This window comes from Periplaneta americana, chromosome 3, assembly GCF_040183065.1.
Source record: "Periplaneta americana isolate PAMFEO1 chromosome 3, P.americana_PAMFEO1_priV1, whole genome shotgun sequence".
NCBI lineage: Eukaryota > Metazoa > Arthropoda > Insecta > Blattodea > Blattidae > Periplaneta > Periplaneta americana.
In genome coordinates this window covers 115,218,769-115,243,074 of record NC_091119.1, presented here as the reverse complement: position 1 = coordinate 115,243,074, position 24,306 = coordinate 115,218,769, and the positions used below count along the sequence as shown (strand labels likewise).

Below are 24,306 nucleotides of genomic sequence, written 5' to 3'. Positions count from 1 at the left end.
GGACAGACCGGAACATCATTCGCAAACTTATAAAGAATTGAATTGCGAAACGCATAAAGCGTACAGTGAGAAGTAGGCCTATGTGTCGTCATCAACCTGCATGACACTTTTTTATTTTGTCGCTTATTTTTGGGGTCTTTTTCGTTATACCTCATGAGGTTGAGGGAAGTAGTTCTAGGCTATATTTTAAAATCCTTATATACAGCAATGTAGAATTTGTATCATACTGGTTAAGTGAAAGAGAAGGCCGAATGCCCTTAAGTCTGCCAGTTAAAATAAACCATTATTATTATTATTATTATTATTATTATTATTATTATTATTATTATTTATATTTAGTCGGATTCATTTGGTAAAAAAGCGGTACAGGAGAGATGATGGGGTGAGAATAGCGGGGAAACTGAAGTATTCAGAGAAAACCTGCCCCACAGCCGAAGGTTTCCATACCAGTAACACAAAAATAAATTGAAAATTCAGGTGAGCGTCTTTTTTGAAGCTAAAATTCAAGACAAACCTGCTTTTCAGGGCATACAGCAACCGTACCACAGATCTCACTGGATCTCCAAGATCTCAGTTCCTCTGTTAAGAAGCCGTTGGCTGACTGGAACTCGATTTTTGTAGCATCTATTTGCAGTTTCATTTACATTTCATATAATGAGGTAATAAAATGATACAATATATTTTTAGTGATAGGTGTAAACAATAAAGCGTCAAAAAGAAGACTTGTGTTAACTCATGATCGTGAGTCATGGGTAATTTCGGAGCAGAATACGTACAACAGAAGGTCCTCCAGTACCGTTTCTAGCTACTGTACAAAAGCAGCGGACGGGAGTTCGATTCCTGACAGGAAAATGGAAAGTATATCCTTTCCATTAAGACTGGGCCTGTGTCCCTTGTCCCTTCTCGTCAGAAGCGCTGATCTTGTGTCGTGTTGACCTCATGGCCAGGGACTGTCGTTCCTTGCGGTTATCTAAAGATGATTCATAATTATCGGAGTAATGAGGACGGAAATGTGCCGAATTGCGTAATTCTTGAAGCATATGAAGAAAATGATAATTATGAGAAGCAATAATAGGCCTACACATTCTCTGAAAATAAGATGCACGAAAAGATAATATGACATACAAAATAATTTGATTTTTCAAGAATTTAGAAGTAATTTGGTTGTATATTTAAAGAATAGGAATCAATAACATTGAAATTAGCATTGAAATATAAATTGATAGGGGGAAGGAACATACATGCAAGTCCATAAAAGAATGTATTCAAGAAACTGTGAGGTGGAAACAGGAACATACCGATATTCAATTTCTGCATACAAGCTGTAGATGAAGAAAGCTTGGGCTGATTATCTGACTTTCCCGAGGTTTTTCCAACTGTAAGCGAATGTTCAGGTATTCAAATGGCGAATCCTCGGACTCATCTAGTCAAAATATATCTTGCTATCACTATTTCTTCCGACCTATATAACAACGTTGTTAAATGACCGATCAATTAGAACTTGACATAACAAGTACAGATAGAAGTGAAATAGAGTTCCGAATATCTTAAAAAAAAATGTATTTTCATTGAAATTTAATAATAGATTTATCCATGATTACTGAACTTCTTGCCATTCAATAGATACAATAAAAAACAGTTTCAAACTGATAAAAGTAAGCATGTTGTTCGTTCTCCCAGCAAGCCAACTTGAAGATATTTTTAGCAGAAGATTTTGGTTGGTTCATGTAACAGGGATTGGAAACTCCAGCTAGCAGGCCATATGCTGACTGCGAGATACTTTTTTTTTCTTTGCCCAAACGATGGTTTTTTATGTCGCCCGCGAGTAAAAGATGTTAGTTTAGGTCAAATTCTTGATGTCTTGTAACTTAAATCCAGCTCTCTCAGTGTCTAATTTGCTTTAAGTAATCATTAGAAAGAAGTTATCTGTCACTGTCAAAAAATTATGTTTGCAAGGAATAGTTAACGGTTGCTGAGACAACAGCGCAGATATTGTGAAAATTAACTTATGGCTTGCTGTTCTGTCCCATTTAAAGTAGCTTACTGAATGTTAATACATGTTACACTCACGTGTTACTTCAAAAGTTGTCTCCCACAGTCTGGTTTAGACACCAGTTTTCTACGCGAGGTAAAATTAAGGACTTCCAATTATCACGCACTTAAGTACGGGAACTCGCATGCATCCACTGTACTCGTATATATTTTATTAGGAACAAACACCCACTCTGTTACATGTGCACATTACGTCAGACACGAAATGGACTATCGTTGTTGCGTCAGCATGCAACAAGATGCATACATATTACGCTATCTTTCCTCCTCCTCCCTAAGCCTGCCATAAATGTATCATGAAAATACGGGAACTTCTATTATCGACGTTTTTTTGTGAGGAATTTGAAGTTATAAGTTACCGTACTGGAAAATGTATTAAGTAGTATTGAATCAAGGGGAATGACCTACAGGAAATCTCTTTCTCATATTATTTGAAGTAGAGCCTCTGTTTCCCTAACATAGTTTCATATCAATGTATGAAGCCTTTTAAACACAACATTTTCTCTTTTGCCCTTTATGGTACAGTCACAGACATAAAACATGCATAAAATGCACTATTGTAAAGAAAACTAAATATCTGCTCTCAAGAGTATCACAGAATCACAAATCTCGTCTTAAAATGAAAGCTAAAAGATTGCTAATCAATTCAATTTTTTTAAATTATTTTTTGGAATTTTTAATTTGTTTTTTTTTTTATTTTTATTTTTATGAACAGAAAGAAAAATTACACGTCTATTTTTAACTTATTCTTTAATTTGCAATTTGACAATTTCCTCTTACAGAATTATTCGTGTATAATGTGAGAATACGCCCTGAAAATTTTATTCAGTTATCTATTATTATCTAAGATATTACATATTAAATGTCGAAAAATGTGAAATAAACAAACTCCAGATATTCAAGGTGACTCGAGCGCAGCGGCTGTTTAAAAATGGCGTAAAAGCAATTATTTTCTTCCTAACGACCTCGAAGTTTCGCTCAAATGAAGTCAATACTATGAAGTATTTTTAGCCTAAAAATAAGAAATGTTAAGTTTGACACATATTTGGTCATTCCTGTAGGTCCTTCCTCTTAACAAAAGAAAGAACACTATTGCCTTTAAACAATGTTTATCCATAACTGGTATCTAAACTGGTCTTTATTTCATTGTCCTCAGCAATCTAAATAATGGCTTTATTCACAGCACTGAATAAATTAAAAGTTTTTAATTCAGTCTGTGAATTAAAAACTTTTTCCGTGACAACCATAGCAACTTTAAAATTCATTCATTCATTCATTCATTCATTCATAAGTTCTTCACAAACAACACATTACAGAGAAAAGGTGTACAATTTAAAATTGAATTTAGATGCCAATAATGAAATTTAGATGCCAGTAATGGATAAAATATTGTATAGCACACGAGAGTAATCAGGTTTTATGTGCTTGTAGAAATTATCACCCTCGGCTTCACCTCGGAGGCTAAACTTTCTACTTACGCATAAAATCTAATTTTACTCTCTTATAGGCTGCTACAAATCACTATTTTTTATGTCAATTTATTTAGTCACTTGACAGTACTTTGCACTTATATTTTTTTATTTTCATTTTTTTAATTTTCGTTTATTGTATTCCGTAGATCTTGCATGAGCATTAAGGTTTGGAACAACTCAAGAGTTACATCATTTTTGACGAGATGAGGTGGTGTCTAACAGTACATTTCTGATTTTAAAGTCAAATATTTAGGCTAGATACGGTAAATCGAAACAACGATTTTAACATTAATTTATTAAGTAAACATCAGTTAGAGAAATTATTTATTTCTACATTATGAAATAATGTATGATTAAAGAAAAATACGAGACTTTTGCGCGTCCTCACAAAAATTACGGGGATGCCGGACACCTAGGCCAAAACGGACCGTGTGGTAAGCTTACTCCTCCCCCTTTGCGGGTATGCGATCCATGATGATGGTAATAATAATAATAATAATAATAATAATAATAATGATAATAATAATAATGGTTATCAGTAAAAATAATAACCACGGAAAGGATTTATACATGGGTAGTAAATAAAGTAGTGGCAACACTGCCGGGAATGGGTCATGCGCATTCGCATACGATGCGAGACAACCGGTGAGCGTAGTTGGAGATATTGTCGATGTATTGAATGATAAAACCGGTTGCAATGACAACAGATGTTGTTATTGTGCGTGGGCGTCGTTAAATGTAGAGGACTATTTTTAACTGCTCTAAAACATGTTTACTAAACTTTAGCAACGATCGTGAACAAAAATCGAGGAAGCCCGTGGTAGAAATGTACGCCAATTTGGTCAAGGATTGTTTGAAGCTTGTGGCAAATATGCATTACTGTATCGGACGGTTGCAAGATGGGTCTCTGCGTTTCGTACGGGTCGGAATGAGACGGCACATGTGGCTCGCACAGGTCGCCCGTCCATTTGTGGCGAACAAGTGAAGTTAGTGCAAGGTCTCCTTGCTGTTGACCATCGCTGGACTGTACGAGAAATTATCCATAGAGATTGGACTCAGTCATCAAACTGTGTGACACTTCCTTAAGAAAACCTCCACGTAAGAAAACTTGCAGCAAGCTGGGTTCCTCATAACCTGACAGAAGCACAGAAGTGGCACCGATACGCAACAGCTCTACTCCACCTACAGAGATATCACAACGAAGGAGACGTATTCCTGCAACGTGTTGTTGCCATTGACGAGACGTGGGCACGGGCATACGAGCCTGAACTAAAGCGTCAGTCTAATGATTGCCACCACAAAAGATTACCACGTTAAAAAAAAGTGCGATATGAACCCTCTGGGGTGAAATTCATGCTGATAGTGGCATACGACTGTGAAGGTGTCATCATTAGCCATGCCGTACCTCAAGACCAAAATGTCAATGCAGCGTAGGCTACTACCAACATTTTCTCGAACATAACCTATACTTCTTTTTTTTAAAGATGGGATATGACAGGAGCGTTGCGATCGGAAAAACCAACTGAATGTCACGTAGCGTGGTAAGTCTGTTGCTATGGTAACAACGGTTGAGTTGCCAAACTTACCATTCTCACGTGGCGAGTGCTTAATAGCTCTTTTGGCGACATTTATTGTGCACACAATGTTAGCATTGGTACGTTTTGTGTTTGATTCTCTGTTGATTTTTGTATTGTTTTCTTACCTTCGCGTCAATTGTCAATGAATGTTTTAACGTCAGTCATCTTAATATCAATTGCTAGCTTCCATCAGCTGGCAGCATGGTAGTCCATATTAACAACATAGCACTGTAGTTCCAAGGTCGGCCGCTTAATTGTCATGTCCCATCTTTCAAAAAAACAAGTATACGTCCAGTTGAATCACAATATTGAGAAACCCCACATGTCCATTTTTTTTTAAGGAATTGAGTTATATATGATTTCGTATTCTGAACATGTAGACTGATGATTTATGAAGAGAAACCCCACATATTCCCGTCAACATTCATTTTAGCTAAAGTGTTAAGAAAAAATAATAAGAGCACAAATCTAGAACCCGAGATGTTTTTTGTATCTCCTGAAAAGTTTAGTTTTACAGACATGTGGGGTTTCTCAATATTCCGGTTCAGTTATGCGGCGCAAACGTCCACATTTACTGAGAGACAATCCACCTTTCATCTTGCATGATAATGCTCGTTGTCATGTCTCAGCAGCAGTGTCTGCTACAGAGATGGGATTGGGAAGTATTGAAACATCCTCCGTATTCCCCTGACATGAGTTCTTGTGACTACGACTTGTTTCCAGATATTGCATCAGTGCTTCATGCAGTAGGGCAGTCCATCAGAGAAATCACAGAAACAACCTCGCTAACGACATTCAACTGTTACCACGGATTTGGCAAAAGATACAGGATTATATTGAAGGGATGTAAATATATTTTCTATGTAAGTTAAATAATATGTTCGTACTGTCTATGTTGCCACTACTTTATTTACAACCCTCATATATATATCATAAATGTATGAAATATGTAAATATGGTATATTTATTTATTTTTATCTGAATAATTAAATATGGACTTAAAATTATAAAAAATTACAGTATTCATTTAATTAACGTATAAAATGTTTTACTACCCGTTCATTAATCATTATTTTAATATGATATTCAAATAACACATCATCATTCATTCCCTGCTATAAAAAAACAATATATTACGAAAATGAATCTTCTTTGTCTCTGAGGACAGATTTATGTTGAGTGAAACTGAGTTCAGCATCACATGATATAATGGAACTATATTTCAAAATCACAGTGTTTGCTTCACATTCGAATCTTCACACATCTCTGCAACAACATTTCATATTTCTTCATATCCAGGGTTCTTTGAGAGTAATGTTAATGTTTATCTTCACTTTTACTGCATCTGCAACTTCACCTGTACGATTAAGTTTTTCCACAGTAATATTCACAATTTCGAAACTTTCACAAAGTGAAAGCTACCTCTTTTGGAGACTTTGAGTGCTTTCGTAATATATGAAAAGGTATGTTCAATGTAAATTTAGTCATTACTCACACTTGTGTCACTGACAACAGGTGTATAAGCGGCTTCAATATAATATACATATTTATGTTTTGAAATTTATTAAATGTTACAATATATTCGAGCATGTAAACCTACTCAACACGCTTACTTCACATCGACATATCTTACCTGTAGATGACGTCACAGTGGACTACGTACAGTCCTTTTCAATATAAGAAAGCTTAATTAACAAATTGTAGCAAAACTCATAATATAAACAATAAAAGCTAATTAAAAACTAAATACATATTTTGAAAAGATTGTAATTTACTTACGCATTACACTCGCAATATGACTAGATCCAACTCGTGTACTTCAGGCATAGCAAGCGATTGAAGATAAACCCAAATCCCAACAGTGAAGTTGAATATTGAATGAGGAAAATTGTGGTCAGCCCATCACCCTGACCAATGTAAACCTCTTGCCCATGAACTAGGAAATCAAATTCTACTTGACTTATTCCATATATTAGAAAAACAATACGAGAGTATAATATTATTGTTAGTAAACGTACGAAATAATAATAATAATAATAATAATAATAATAATAATAATAATAATAATAATAATAATAGTAATAATACAGCATTTTATTAGACCCCTATTGCAATTAAATAATGTCCAAGTAATAATGGTGTATATATTTGGAAACCCTTTGAGAAGGCCCCCTCCAGTCGATTAGGCCTACTTATTTTTTCTGTAATTATTAATGGTCATCTTAAAGAGGTTTCACTACGCCTATATTTACTTTTATTCAGCTCGAGAATGACTATCTACTCTTTCAGAACTGAAATGTGAATAACGTTTACAATGCGTCTATGGTTTTGTACGTAACCCTGCAGTGAACACTTAGAAACAATATTATTCCAAAGTATAATATTTGCTCAGAAAATTTAAGTATAATATGTTGTGTAATCATTTTATTCATAACTGTCATTTAGTGTGATCAGAATCGTTCGGTAGTTCAAAGACAAACGCTGTGAACAGATGGACAGCATGCGAAAAATAAAAAATTCTGAAAATATTGTAAAACTCTCGGTTTATAGTAATTTCAGGTCTCTGTGTAGGACTTCTGCTACACGCTATAATTATATAGATAGGTGACTTTTAAGATCTAAATTTTATGGTCGCCATAGATAGCGATAGGTAAAGTACTGTAATACCTTTTACAGGCTATGTAGGCTCAAAGGGCAGCAGGAGGTTAAAGCTTCCTTCTTTGGAGACAATCGGCATTAGTAGCAGTTTGGATGCCAGTCCTACGTACTTGGACGCGACAGTGACCTTGAGTTAGCGCGCTTATCTTTCACCCAGGTGTCACGGGTTCGATCCACAATCTGGTTGTTATATAATTTGTGGTAAACAAAGCAAATGTTGCAGAGGGTTTTCTCGAGATACTTCCGTTCTACTCTTTCATTTCACCAACACAATCTGTCTCCTCACTTTATCTATCATCTGCCTACGTGTCTTCGATGCTGATACGGGATTTAAGGGTTTGGAGCTCCGGGTCCTGGGTATGACACCTGTCTCTGTTATGATTTGGGCAGCGTAGGATTTACGAATGCTACCTGCCGCCAGGCGGACCGGAACAATAAAAGGCCTAATCGGATATAGGATGCTTAAAGGGTCAATGGGAGCATTAAGTCATGGCTCTGTTCCGGGTCCAGCACTCGAACAAGTCAGCCAGCCTACGTGCCTACCGTCTTCATGCTCAAGGAGAACTCCTTGTTAAGAGTCATGGTGCAAACGGAAGGATCAGAACAATTATTCGAATAATACATGACCCTATGGGGAATCTGCTCCAGGATCGTCGTCGTTGTAGCTTAGCATCTTAACCATTACGCCACAGCGATAATTTCAATATTATTTTGTTGCATTTCGTTTTGTAATGTTTCCAGAATGGAGGCTGCGGGGCTCGAACCAGGGGGCAGTAGCTCCAGCGACGACGACGAGGTGGATGTGGCAGCAAGCAGACTGCGTAGACACGTCGGCGGCGGCTCCTCGTGAGTTTCACTTGTTTCATTCATGTTGCAGATTGGCGCGAGTCCAAGGGCGATCACATAAATTGAATCGTGAATTGCAGAAACCCCACATGTCCAGTTGAGTATTTTTTCAGGAGGCACAAAAATCTGATTATCTTCAAAAGCGTTTAATATTTTTGAGTGACTATTTTTTAGTAAACCTTAATAATAAGTTTTAGTTTTTGACATACCTATATGCAATTTAATTTTTTCTTTAGTATTTTATGGAAAAAAAAAAAAAAACTGAATTATCTGGACATGTGGGGATTCTGAAATTCACAATCATTCTATTCCTTTAAAACAATGTTTAGGTAAAAAATACGGAGAAGGACACTATTTTTTATCCTATAAACAAATTTACAAGCATATTTAAGACAAAAAAAAAATGAAAAAAAAAAAGTACACAAACATGCAAAATTGTGTGAATAGCAACTATTTAATTCTAAAAGTTCCTTTAAACCTACAAAAAACAAATAAAAGCAAACAATATTTGTTGTGTTATCTAAAAAACTTTACAATAAAATAAAATAAATTGAGTAAAATTAAATTAAAGTATATAAATTAAAAATTAAAGATATTGAATGAAATAAAATTAAAATAGGTAAATATACTATTAAATTCAATTAAAATACATTATATTAAAGTAAAATAAAATGAAATAAAATAGTCAAACAAATCAAAACTAAGTTAAATTACAATATATACAAATAAAATAAAGTAATAAACTACATTAAGATAACTTAAATTAAATTGAAATAAATTAGTTTAAAATGTATTACAAAATAAAAATAAATTAAATTAAGTTTTCTTAAAAACATTAAATCAGGGGAGACTGTTGTACCTTGAAACACTTTTCACATTTTATTCTATTTTATTTTTTTTTTTTAATTTTGGGAATTGAAATTTTTAAAATGAAAAAAAAAAAATGCTTGAAATAATTATTGAAGATTCCTTTACAACTTCTTGTATGTATTTTCCCGGTTTATAGATCTATTAAGGATGGAAAAAATAAAATGAAGGGATATGTAATGTGTTCGAAAGTACAACATACCCTCTTGTAAGTTGGAAGACATGGAATATAGGTGGGAATATAGCTGTATAAACTCACAATCATGTTTAAAATGTATTTTCCATCCATGGTACAAGATGTTTTGTGTTCAAAGGTACAAGAGGGTGCACGTTTAAACAAATTTGGCTCCCAAAACTAGAGATTCGAATAAATTATGGAAATTAAAATATGTTATTACTCTCCAGATTATAGGGAACACACTGTACTTCATTGATAGTAACAAATACAATTTGGTTTTGTGTTAGAAAATATATATCAATGAACGAAATGTTTACATTTGGTAATAAAAAAAATTGTTTTGTCGACAGAACTTACAGAACTCAAACCGAAACTCGACCAAAGCTACTTAGCAGCATTCTCTACAGTCTAAGTCAGTATGAGTTCTCTAGGTGGCAGAAAAAATTAAAAACAAAAAATGTTCAAAGGTACACTATGCTGAAGGTACAAATACTTTAAACTCAAAGAACTTCAATAAAAATAAAATTAATTGAATTAAATTAAAATAAAATAAATTAAATTGATTACAATGAACGAAGTTAAATTAAATAAATTTAATTAAAATGAAGTAATTTAAATTAAATAAAAACAAACTAAATTGAAATAAATTAAACAAAGTTAAAATAAATTTAACTGAAAATTAATTTACATTAAAATAAATTATTAAATTGAATTAAATCCAAATACATATATCGTATTAAATTAAGATAAATTAGTAAATAAAATTAAAAATAATATAACAAAATTGAAAAAAAAATTGAATTGTAATAAATTAAAAAAATTAATTACATAAATTTAAAAAACTTGCATTAAATTAAATTAATAAATTAAATTGGTTTAACACATTTTCATTTAAAACACTATAAAATAGGTTGATATCTAAATTAAGATAAATAGAAATGGATTCCTGTTTATTTTTTGTTCGATTATTTTCGCGTTCCAGTATTTGCGTACCATTTTTTCGAGTCCCAGTCTATCTATCTATCTATCTATCTATCTATCTATCTATCTATCTATCTATCTATCTATCTATCTATCTGTCTGTCTGTCTGTCTGTCTGTCTGTCTGTCTGTCTGTCTGTCTGTCTGTCCGTCCGTCCGTCCGTCCGTCCGTCCGTCCGTCCGTCTGTCTGTAGGTCTGTCTGTCTGTCCGTCTGTCCGTCCGTCCGTCCGTCCCTCCATCCGTCCCACCATCCATCCGTCCATCCATCCGTCCGTCCGTCCATCCATCCATCCATACACCCACCCACCCACCCACCCACTCACCCATCTATCTATCTATCTATCTATCTATCTATCTATCTATCTATCTATCTATCTATCTATCTATCTATCTATCTATCTATCTATCTATCTATCTATCTATCTATCTATCTATCTATCTATCTATCTATCTATCTATCTATCTCTCTGTCTGTCTGTCTGTCTGTCTATTCATCCACCCACCCATGAAATTAATTAAAAGAAATAAATTAATATAATGGAATAGATTAAATTGAATAAAAATGAATTGAATGAAAATAAATTAAAATCAATTAATGTGAAATAAATAAATAAAATAAAGGAAATAATTTTAATTAAGATAAAATATAATAAATCAAATTAACTAAAGTAATATAAAAAATTAAAGAATGAAATTAATTGAAATAAAATAAAATAATTAAATAATAATTAATTAACTTAAAACAAAATGAAGTAATTAAATTTAATTAATTTAGTTAAAGTGAAATAAATTGAATTAAATAATATATAATGAAATAAAATAGGGTTAATTAAAATAAAATAAGTTAAAATGAATAAAGTAAAATAAAATAAATGAAAATGAATAGAATAAAATAAAATGTATTAAAATAAAATAAATTGAAATATATTGAACTAACAAATAAAATTAATTAAAACAAAAAAAATTAAATAAATTGAAGTAGAATAAAATAAAATACAATAAAGTAAATTGAATAATCCACGTAAAGATTATTATTATTTTGTTCGTACAGAATACATCTGTTAGGGTAACAATTATTAGAAGAAAAAACTCGATCCGGCGTCGGGAATCGAACCCGGGTCCTTGGTTCTATGAACCAAGCGCTCTTACCATTGCGCTACGTCGAAGTCCAATACACAGCATCCGATGGAACCTGTCTCCTCCAGTGTTTTTTCTCTTTGTAGTCTGACGCCCAGTTGGGCATGTATGTTGGCATTTTATATAAAGGCAACTACCATTACTGTAGATTGGACTTCGCCGTAGTTGAATGGTGAGAACGCTTAATACATAGAACCAAGAACCTTGGTTCGCTCCCCGGTGACGCAACGAATTTTTTTTCTCTAATATTACATTTATTAAAATGAAATAAAATTAATTTAAATTAAATAATATGAAATGAATTAAATTTAAATGAATTAAATTAAAATAACATTAAAATTGAATTCAATTAAAATAAATGAAATGAAAATACTTTTAAAATAGTTAAAACAGAAATGAATTAAATATTAAATTTAAATTAATTAAAATTAAATTAAATTAAAATGAGTAAAATCAAATCAAATTAATTAAAATGAAATAAAATAAGTTTAATAAAATTAATTAAAGTAAAATAAGATAAAATAAGTTATTTCAAACTGATTAAAATAGCGTAAAATAAAAGTAAATAAATCAAATTAATTAAAATAAAATAGAATAAGTTAAAAATAAATAATTATAATAATAAAATAAAATAAATTAAATTAACTAAATTAAAATAAAATGAAATCGTCGTCGTCGCCTTGTCGTCGTCGTCTCATCGTCGTCCTCTCGTCGTCGTCTCTTCGTTCTCGTCGTCGGCACGTATAGGTCCACTCGTCGTCGTTGACGTCGTCTCATCGTCGACGTCACGTCGTTTCATCGTCGACGTCCGTTGTCTCGTCGCCGTCATCTCGTTTCGTCGACTAATCGTTGCTCCGTCTTCGTTGTCATATCATTTTCCTCGTCTCGTCGTCGTCTCGCCTTTTCATCGTCGTCGTCTCGTCTTTTCGTCGTCGTCTTTCCGTCTCGTGATCGTATCGCTGTCTCGTCGCCGTCGTCGTCGTCTTGTCGTCGCCTTCTCATCGTCCTCTTGCATCATCGTCGCCTCCTCGTCGTCGTCTTGTCGACGTTGTCTCCTTGTCGTTCCGTTGTCGTCGTTGTCACGTCGTTATGGCCTTGTCGTCGTTCGTGTCGTCTTCTCTCCGCCATCGTCTCCCCGCCGTCGTCTCGTGTTCGTCTTGTCTTCGTCGTGTCGTCGTCTCGACGTCGTTCGTTGTCATCCACTCATGGCGGTCGTAGTCGTCGTTGTCTCGTCGCAATCGTCTAGTCGTCATCGTTTTCATCTTGTCGTCGTTTTTCGTTTTCGTCGTAGTCACGTTTTTCTTGGCTACCCGTCCCGTCGTCTCTTCATAGTCGTCTCGTCGTAAAGTCCTCTCGTCATCTCGTCGTCTCTTAGTCTAGTCTTCATCGTCGTCCCGCTGTCTCTTTGCGTCGTCTGGTCACTATCTCGTTGTCGTCGTTTCCTTGAAGTGTGCTCGTTGTCTTACCGTCGTCGTCCTGTATTCGACGTCTCGTCGTCGTTGGCATCGTTTCGTCTTGACCTCATCGTCGTCTCGTCGCCGTATCGTGGTATCGTCGTCATAGTCTGGTCGTCGTACGTTGTCATACTGTTGTCCTCGTCTCATCGTCGTCTCGCCGTTTCGTCGTCTTGCCGTCTCGACGCTGTATCGAGGTCTCATCACCATCTTCTGGTCGTCTGTCGTCGTAGTCTCGTCGTCGTCTTCGTTGTCTAATCGCATCCTTGTCGTCTTCTCGTCGTGATCGTCTTGTCGTCTCTTCGTAGTCGTCCTGTTCTCTGTCGTCGTCCTGTCGCAGTTGTTTCGTCGTCGTTACGTCGTCGTCGGTAGTCTCGTCGTCGACTCTTCACCGTCCTCGTCATCGTCTCGTATGTGTACTCGTCGTTGTTGTTTCGTCATGTTCGTCTCGTCGTCGTCCTCAGCGTTGTCTCGTCGTCGCCGTCTCATTTCTCGCGAAATTTTTCCGATTTTTGATAATATTAAAATGTTTTTTTTTTTTTTCATTTTTTCAAAATTTTTAGAATTCTTGAAAATTTGTGAATTTTTTAAAATTATGAAAGTTTATCTTCACTTTTTTTTAATTTTGATTATTTTTTATTTTTTAAAATTTCGATATTTTGAATTCTTTTTTTCATTTAAAATTTTTTTATAATTTTGATAATTTTGAAAGTTTTTCAAATATTTCTTTTAATTTTCGGAATTTTTTTTAAAATTTTGAAACCATATTGAATCTTGAAAAATTTTTAAATTTATTTTAAGTTTTCAAGATTTTGAACTTTTTTTTTTGAAGAATTTGAAAATTGTTTCTCTAAATTTAGATTTTTTTTAATTTTGAAAATTGTGGAGTTGTTTTTTTAATTTATTTTTTAATTTTAATTTTTTTCTTGCTTTCTTCAAAATTTAAAAAAAAATTTGAATTTTTCAAAATTTTTAATTTTTTTTTAATTCGAACAAAATTTGAAAAAAAAAATGGAAACAAATTTTTTGGAAAAAAGTAAATAAAGAAAATGAAAATAAAAAATGAAAATAACTGAATAAATAAAATAAAATATATTTAAAGAAAAAAAAATACAACAATTGAGAAAAGATAAAAAAATAAAAAATTGAAAATAAAAAGTTAAAAAATACAACTACAAAAAAGTATAAATATTCTTTTAAAAACTTTAAAAAATCCGAAAAATATTTTGAAAAAAGGAAATTAAAACATTTTTAAAACAAAATTTTAAAAATGAAAAAATTATTTTATTTTATCTTAATTACTTTAATGTTTTATTTTATTTCGTTTTATTTAATTTTATTTAATTTAATGTAATCAATTTTATTTCATTTTATTTTTATTACTTTAATTTAATTGATTTAATCTTATTTTAATTTATTTTATTTTATTTATTTCATTTTATTTATTTTATTAACTCGATTTTATTCACTTTATTTTATTTTAATTGTGTTTAATTGTATCTAATTTAATTTAATTTAGTTTAATTTATCTTAACTCATTTTATTTTTTATTTTAATTAATCTAATTTAATTTGAAGTATTTTATTTTATTTTAATTTATTTATTTTTTTGTCTTATTTTATTCAACCTAAATTATTTATTTAATTTAAATTTAATTTATTTTATTTTATCTTAATTTATTTTATTTTATGTTGTTTTACTGATTTCGTTTTATTTTATTCTAATTAACATAATTTCATTTATGTAATTTGATTTATTTCATTTTATATTATATCATTTTATTATATATTATTTAATTTTTATAATTAATTATATTCTATTTTATTTATTTTGTCTTATTTTATTATAGTACACGAATACGAGACGAAGACGAGGATTGCGAAGAGACAATTGGACCACCGGCGACGAGACAATGGCGACGAGGATAAGACGAGACGACGACAAGACGACGACGAAAGGACGATGAGTAGACGAACACGATACCACGACCAGGACGACGACAAGACGACGTCACGACGACGAGACAAAGGCGACAAGACGACGAAGGAAAATACGTCGACTACGACGACACGACAACGAGACGTAGACGATGTGGACGAAACGACGAAAACGACGAAGATACTATGACGACGAGACATTGGCAACGAGACCGCGATACTACGACGACAAGACAGGAAGATGACGACGACGAGATGAGGACAATGATATGACAACCACGACGAGATGACGATTAGTCGACGAAAACGAGATAAAGTCAACGAGACGACGAGACGAAGAGCAAGCGACGCCAACGATGGCGAGACGTCGAATACGAGACGACGACGGTGAGACAACGAGCAGACTTCAACGAGACGACGAAACAACGTCGACAATGAGACGAAATTACGACGACGAGACGACTACGAAGAGACGACGAGACGGCGACACAAGGAAAAAGTGACTACGACGACGAGAGGACGACGATGACGACGAGACAACGGCAGGGAGAAGAAGACGAGACGACGGCGGGGAGAAGACGACGAGACGAAGACAACAATAACGCGACAACGAATACGAAACGGATAACGAGGACGGCGGGGAGAAGACGATGATGACGAGGAGACGATGAGAACGATGACGATTATACAAATACAACACGACGACGATACGACGACGAAACGACGACGAAGCGACGAGACAATGGCGACAAGACGACGAAGGAGGACATGACGACGACAAGACGACAACGAGAAGGCGACAACAAGACCACAACGATACGACAACGAGACGTAAAAGATGTCGACGAGGCTACGACGACTGGACGACGAGACGATGGAGACGAGACAGCGATACGACGATGACGAGATGAAGATTAGTGGACGAAAACGAGATTACGGCCAAGAGATAACGACAACGACGAGTAGACGTATACGGGATAACGATGACGACGAGAACGAAGAGACGAAGACGAAGACGAGACGACGCCTACGACGACGAGACGACGACAAGACGACGAGGAAATGACGAGACGACGAGACGAAGGGACGAGAGCGACGAGACAACGAAGAGATTACGACTAGACGACAAGACGATGTCGAAGAGACAGCTATATGTCGACGACAGGGCGGCAAAACAACGACGACGATACACCGAGACGACGATGAGACGAGGAAAACGATATGACGACGCCTTGTCGATGATAACGAGATGACGGCGACTGGACAACGTTCTCGAGACGAAGACGAAAAGACGCCAACAACGATGAGACATCGAATACGACACTAAGTCGAGGACAACGACTGGACGTCGACGACGATGAGACAACGAGCAGACGTCGACAAGACAACGATAACGAGACAATGACCAGACGACGACGAGACGTCGACGACGTAACGGTAACGACTACGAGGCGACTAAGAATAGACGACGAGACTACTACGAAGAGACGACGAAACGACATGACGACGACGAGACGACTATGAAGTGACGACGAGATAACGAGACGGCGAGATAATGAAAACATGACTTCGACGACGAGGAGACATGCGGGGATGCTACAGTAAAAATGACTGGTTCTGAGCCCCTTCGTTCTCCTGTAGAGAAAAGTCTGTTTTGGAAAGTCAAAATTTGCCTGCCTCTAGCGTCTATATGCCTTGGGGAAGAGAGTTCTCCTTTCCACGACAGATAGAGTTGGAGGAGTTCGTATTAATTCATTTTCATTTATTTTATTTTATTTTAATTCAGTTTATTTTGTTATTTTAAATAATTTTATTTTAATTTAATCTATTTTAATTTATTATAATTTCTTTATTTTAATTTACTTTATATAAATTTAATTTAATGTATTTTTTATTTAATTTACTTCAATTTATTTTATTTTAGTTTAATTTATTTCAGTTTTATTTATTTTATTTTAAAATATCTTTATTTATTTTAATACATTATACTGTAATTTAATTTATTATATTTTAATTGATTTCATTTCAACTCAATTTAATTTATATTAATTTATTTTATATTAATTTAACTCAATTTGTTTCATTTTAATTTAATTTACTTTAATTTATTTTATTTTATATTAATTTATTTCATTTTAACTTATTTTAATTTATTATAATTTATTTATTTTATTTAAATATTCTTTTTTTATTTTTTTAATTTAATTTGATTCATTTCAATCTATTTTAATATGTTTTATTTTTTAATTTAATTTAATTTAGTTAATTTGAATATAATTTTTTTAAATTCAATTTCTTCTAATTTAATTAAGCGTAATTAATCTTATTTAATTTCAATTTAATTTAATTAATTTTAATTTATTTTATTTTAATTTGACTTCATACTATTTCATTTTATTATATATTTTATTTTAATTAGGCCTAAGTTAAATCGAATTTATTTTTATTTTTATTTAATTTATTTCATTTAATTTACTATAATTTAATTTAGTTCAATTTTCTTTAGTTCAATTTAATTCAACTTAATTTAATTTATTTCAATTTAATTCGATTTATTTTAATTATTTTATTCTAACTTAATTCAATTTAACATAAATTATATGTTCTTAATTTATTTTAATTTAATTTAATTTATTTTTAATTTATTTAGTTGTAATTGTTTTCATTTATTTTAATTAAATTAAATTAATTTTAATTTAATTTATTTTATCTTAATTTATTTTCATTTAATTAATTTTAATTCAATTTAAATTTATTTAATTTATTTTCATTTAATTTAATGTGTTGTAATTTAGTTTTATTTGAATTTATTTTATTTAGTTTAATATAATTTATTTTAATTTAATATATTTTCAGTGAATTTAATTTACTTCAATTATATTTGTTTTACATATTTTAATGTATTTTATTCTCTTTTTATTTATTTTAAACTCATTTAATTTATTTCGTTTAATCTATTGAATTTATTTTACTTCAATTATATTTGTTTTACATATTTTAATGTATTTTATTCTCTTTTTATTTATTTTAAACTCATTTAATTTATTTCGTTTAATCTATTGAATTTATTTTATTTCAATTTATTTATTTTAATTTAATTACAGTTAATTTACTTTTTTAATTTAGTTTACTTCCTTTGAAATTATTTTATTTAAATTTAATTACTTTCATTTATTTTAATGTAATGTAATTTATTTTATTAATTTAATTTTTTTCAATTTAAGTTTTTTTATTTAATTAAATTAAATTCATTTTATGTTAATGTATTTTATTCTATTTTAATTTATTTTAATTTACTGTGTTTTAATTTTTTTAATTTAATTTATTTTATTTTATTTTAATTTAATCTATATTAATGTAATGTACTAGGCGCATTCAGAAGTAAGTTTCTCTATTAAAAAAAAAAAAGAACACACATTTTAGGAAAACATTTGGCAACAGGTACACCAATGTTTCAGCTATTTTTCAACAATACCACCATCAGAATTGAGACACATGTATCGTGGGATCAACTTTTGTATCTCTCTGTCGTAGAACTGTGCCGCCTGTGAATGGAACCAGCGTGTGACAGACGTCTTCATTCAGCTCTTCGTCGTTGCCAAAACGCTCGAGAGAGAGAGGGGGGGAGTAGGGGAGATGGGGAGGGGAGGGTGAGGGGGTGAGGGAGCGGGAGGGAGGGGTGAGGAGGGGAGGGGGAGGGAGGAGGAGAGAGGGAGGAAGGGGGATGGAGGGGAGGGAGGGAGGAGGAGTGATGGAGGGGGTGATGGAGGGGTGGGAGGGAGCGGGATAGGGGGAGTGGGAGGGAGGGAGAGAGAGAGCAGGCGGCGGGAGAAGGAATAAGAGCTTCCATTTCGGACCACTGCTGGCACGCTACTGGCACCAGGCGGGACCTGTCCGGCTGGCATATGATTGATACATCATACGTGGTACATTCATTAAGTTCTGAGACTGAGGGCATAGTGGCGGTGTGGTGCACTAGAACGGATAGGTGGCGCCGTGATATGGTACCTTGTCAGTTAGTCTCTCGTCCCAGCATCATACAGTTACGTGCATATAGTGTAAGCAGAACTACGGTCTTTGTTGTGACGGTGATTTGAATGCGCGCGTCGGAACTCGAGTATGTTGCAGTTTGAGCAACGGGCAAACGTCACGTTCTGTCAGAAATTAGGCGAAACTGCTATAACCGATCATAACTGGAGACGAAACATGGTGTTTCCTTTACGATCCGCAACTGAAGCGACAATACGCCACCTGGAAAACGCCATTATTTCCACGACAGAAAAATCCGCAACAAGACAGGTCAAAAGGCAAGGTGATGCTTTAACAGTTTTTTTTATTCAAATGGAATTGTTCACATAGAATTCATCCCACAAGGTGCAACTGTAGACAAGATCCTCTACAAAGAGATTCTTGGCCGTTTACGCAATTCAATTCGTCGTAAGCGTCCTGAGCTTTGGCATAGGAAGAATTGGCTGTTGCTACACGACAACGCCCCTGCACATCGCTCCATCCTTGTCCAAGAGGAACTTGCAAGGCAACAGGTCGCTGTTTTGCCACACCCTCCGTACTCACCTGATCTCGCACCATGCGATTTTTTTTCTCTTTCCCCTCATGAAATCAATCCTACGTGGGCGTAATTTTTATGCGGCCGAAAAGGTCATGACTGCCATAAGAGAAGCCGTAGGGCATCTTCCTGCCAACATCTTTCAGCGGTGCTTCCAGCAGCTACACCAACGTTGGCAGACGTGCATAGCGGCCAACGGCGACTATATTGAGGGAGGATGTCGATCTGTTTAAGTGTACGTATCACGCGGCATCTTTTGAGGCATCCAGATTCTTGTGGGTGCCTACCCTTCAGGCGTCAGTGTCAGAACTTACTGACTGTACTACGTAGATCTGTTACGCATGCGGAATTGAAACGGCCAATTACGTTTACTTTCAAGGGGAAAAAATGGGAAAGCTTACTTTCTGGATGCTCCTCGTAATTTATTTTATTAAATCAATTTAATCTATTTCGATTTATTTAATTGTAATTTAATTTAAGTAATTTTTAAATTAAATCTAATTTACTTTCTTTTAATTTATTTTATACTATTTTAATTTATTTCAATTAATGGAATTTAGTTTAATTTATTTCTGTTTATTTAAATTTTAATTTAATTTAGTTTATTTCATTTCAATTCAGTTCATTTTATGTCTTTTAACTTATTTTATTTTAATTTAATCTATTTAATTCACTTTATATTAATTTAATTCAATTTATTTTATTTTAGTTTAATTTGTTTCAATTTAATTTAATTTATTTTAATTTAACTTAATTTATTTTAATCCATTTTATTTTAATTTATTTTATTTTAATTTATTGATATGATATGATATATTTATTTGTCAGTCAACTTTACAATTCACAGTTATGGTGGACCTTCACATTTATGTTTTTCGATCCACCATCCCTTTAATACATATAACTCTTTTCTATTAATGTATTCTTTGACGAGTATTTCTTGATTACTTTCTAATGTTCTGTTATAACTGAATTGCTCTATGTCCTTCCCTCTCTATCCTCTTCTGTTCTCTCCCTCCTACCTAGGCTGTCTCCCTTCCATTTCTCGCTCACCTATTAAATATTGCATATTCCTTCGTTAATAATTTGCATTATTTATTTATTTTCTTCTCTACCCTCAAATTCTACCTACTCTTAATCATTATTTTCCAGCTATTTTCTCCTACATTACTTGCTGACTTTTCCTTTTACTCTATTTTACAACACTTACATCACTTTTTTTTTCTATCCTCTGTTTATTTATGTATTGATCCATTTCTCTTCGCTTCACTCCTAAATTTCCTATTTTATTATCTCTTTCCATATATGTATTTCTATAATACTCCTACAGTTATAGTACCCCTGATACTACTCCCAACCCATTACATTAAAAAACATGTAATATCTAATTCACTTAATTACACTTCCAATTTCTCTCTCATTCCACTTCATATTTGTTCAGATTTTTTTTTTTTCACTTTAATTCTCTTGTATTCATTGTTTGATAGTCTTATCTTATTACACTCTTACCCTATCTTCTTACACTTAACAATTTCTTCTCTGTTCCTTTTCTTACACTTTTGCCACTCCTAACTTTCTTGCACTCACTTTTTAGCACTCTTCTTCTTCGTTAATAACCTCTCCAAAGCCCTATCTATTCTGTCATTTGTGAATCCTATAAACCGTTCTTGAACATTGGCAGTACTGTCGACGTATCTTAAAACAGTGGACAATTGACTCTGATCACTTGTCATCAACAACAATGGCCACAAAGGGTGCTTCTTCTCAGGGGCGTATTTTGCGGGCTACCGGGGCTACCGGCGGTAGCCCAAGGAAATTACAAAAGAAAAAGTTTATAATATAACATAATGTAATAATTTTGTATTATTAGTTTTACCATAGTAATTAAAATTAAAGTAATTGTTAGATATATTTTGTGTAATAACAGGGTCACGGTAGCCCAAACCCTTTAACCAGTATACGCCTCTCCGTTCTTCTATTTTAGATTTTATGTTCTTTATCATAACCCCACTTATAGCAAATATTAAGTAATTCTGAATTGCGGGAGAAGTACCACGAAATACTGTTGAACTCTCGAGATGATTGGCCAGTAAATTGTCAAATTCACTTAAGGAACTTAAATATTCAATATAATTTCCTCTATTGTCTGATTCCACACTCTCATTATGATCCCGAAAAGCCAATTCTTGTTTTCCTAGAAAGCAGACTGCGTTAATAAGACGCAGTAAAATCTCCCGATTTTTTTTCACAAGAGCATTGTGTTGGTTGATGTGTAGAGCTTTTTGCTTATCTAGCTGTAAATCAATTCTTGTCTTCCCAAAGTTTGCAAAGTTCATGCTACTACAAATATGAGCTTTTGATTTGTCGTGTTTTAGGACTGCCGTTCGAAGGGAGTTCATATTAGAAAACCCTCTTTTGACCACACATTAGTTTCGCGGCTAAATAACAAACATGGCCAGCAAAATAGTTTAGACAGTTTAGAACTACCATACAACCAATTCCACTTACCATATGATGTTGAAGTGAAATGGCGTGTGTACTCACGCTGTTTTTCTTTTACGTTCATGGACAAAATTTAACTCAGGAGTTGGTCTTTCCATTTTCACAATTTCAACTTTCTCGTTGTATGTACGACGGTTAAAAGGCACTTTTAATAAACCTTCTATTACACGGTCATTTTCAACACAAACCTCTCCAGAAACTTGTTCTGCCATATTTTTCACAATATCACTTAATTGGGAAATTAAAAACTTAATAATTAGCAATTAATATAACTCTTAGACACTCGAACAAATCACAAATTTAAAATACTGCACTGCAAGAACACAATCACATTCATGAGCTAGCGTACTAAGCGTATTGTTGCTTAGTGCCTTCGAAGAAACCGATCACGAGAGCGGCAACTCATCCGGCCTACACTGCACGATAGAAACACAAGGGAGCGGGGGATGGGCAGTTTTGCGACAGGACAGCGTGAGCAGAACAGTCACAGGCTACCCCTCGTAGCAGCGGTTTCTCCAGCGATGCCACCTTGACAACTTGTTTCTTTTCGAGAGCAGAGAGCGCATATAAATCTAACAATTACTTTAATTTTAATTACTGTGGTAAAACTAATAATACAAAATAATTACATTATGTTATATTATAAACTTTTTCTTTTGTAATTTCCTTGGGCTACCGCCAGTAGCCCCGGTAGTCCGCAAAATACGCCCCTGCTAAACAACAATGTAGTTTATTCTTCCAACAATAACTCTTCACCTTCTACAATATAATTCCACTCACGTCAACAATGGGATTTGCTCTCCTCGCAGTAACACAGCGTTTGTTAGTGCACTCCACAGACGACAATGACAATTTACTTGCACTATACGAACAACAATGAACTGTTAATCTTAACTAATATTCACAAAGCACTATTTACAACACAGAACTGTCAGTTCTCAGTTCACAGCTCGTTTGTCTTGGCTAGTTCTTCTAGCTCAGTCACTCGCGTTCACAGAATCTCGAACCCCAGACCTTCAGAGACGATCCGCTGAACTTCGAACTCAGGTCCCCCAACTGCGGTCCACTGCACCCGAACTCCGGGCTTCAGGCTCCACAGTTACGGACACAACTCAAGTCGCGCTCTGGTCTCGAAGCTGGCTTCACTGCTACACAAGACTAACTCGCTTACTGTCCAAATCTGCTCTGCTCTCCTTTTTATTTGCTAGGCAACGCTTCGCGGGCCTTCCCGACGTTTCCGTTACTGGACAATTCGAGAATAACCTGTCACGCTGCTATTCTTCCCCTTCACCTCGCTCTGCCGTTGGCTTTCTTCCCCTCTCGTCGCGCCCCTCTAGTTTGCGTGGCTGCAGCTCCCTTCTCCACGTCACCCGAACCTTCCACGCGCACCCTGCCCTCTGTGGGACGCGTGGTCGAGTCTTGACGGGCTGTCACAATATTGAAGTTTTGTGTCGTTTGCATTTTTTCATTCTTCCTAGCATGCTGCCTTGACGTACGCATATTTTCACGTTCATTGAACCTCCGTTTCACTGCGCCTTGATTCACCTGGCTTTGCTCGATTTCAGTCCAAAACTCTGGTTTGTCACAATTCTTTTCACAGTATTCGAGAACGTACACTTTATCATTGATTTTCAATTTATCATCGATCATGATCGCAAAGTGTCCTTTACTTCTCGCTGTTTTCAGATATGGTAACAATAATTTTCTTCTTCTTTTTCTTCTTACTTCGTAACTAAGGTCATTTACAAAGCGCAATTTTGTTCCCCTCGCATTTTTCACTCTGTTCATAATCATTTCTTTTGTCCTTAAATTTTGAAATTTCAGCAAGATTGGCCGAAATTTTCCCTTCCCCACTCTATAAACTTCTTCTATATGGCCATCTATATCTACTTCGAAAAGCTCCCAACACACTCTCCGCACTGCAGTGTAAGTTTCCTCTCCATACTCTCTTTCGTCCTCATTTATAACGAAAATTAACATATTCTTCTTCCTCTGGCTATCTTCTAAATCACTAATCTTCTTTTCCAACTGGCTATTTAACTGTTGTAGCTCTTCAATTCTTTTGTTGTTATTCTCCATGT

At 34.1% G+C, this 24,306-nt stretch overlaps 1 protein-coding gene across 5 annotated transcripts in view; it reads left to right on the top strand.

The window, feature by feature from the left end:
* Positions 1 to 24,306, top strand: part of LOC138696403 (putative fibroblast growth factor 1) — a 94,066-nt gene that overhangs the window by 12,336 nt on the left and 57,424 nt on the right. For all 5 annotated transcript variants that reach the window (XM_069821323.1, XM_069821319.1, XM_069821322.1 and 2 more), the window contains exon 2: positions 8,501 to 8,605. In XM_069821323.1, coding sequence (XP_069677424.1) covers positions 8,501 to 8,605 — 105 coding nt within the window. The remainder of the gene's footprint in view (positions 1 to 8,500; positions 8,606 to 24,306) is intronic.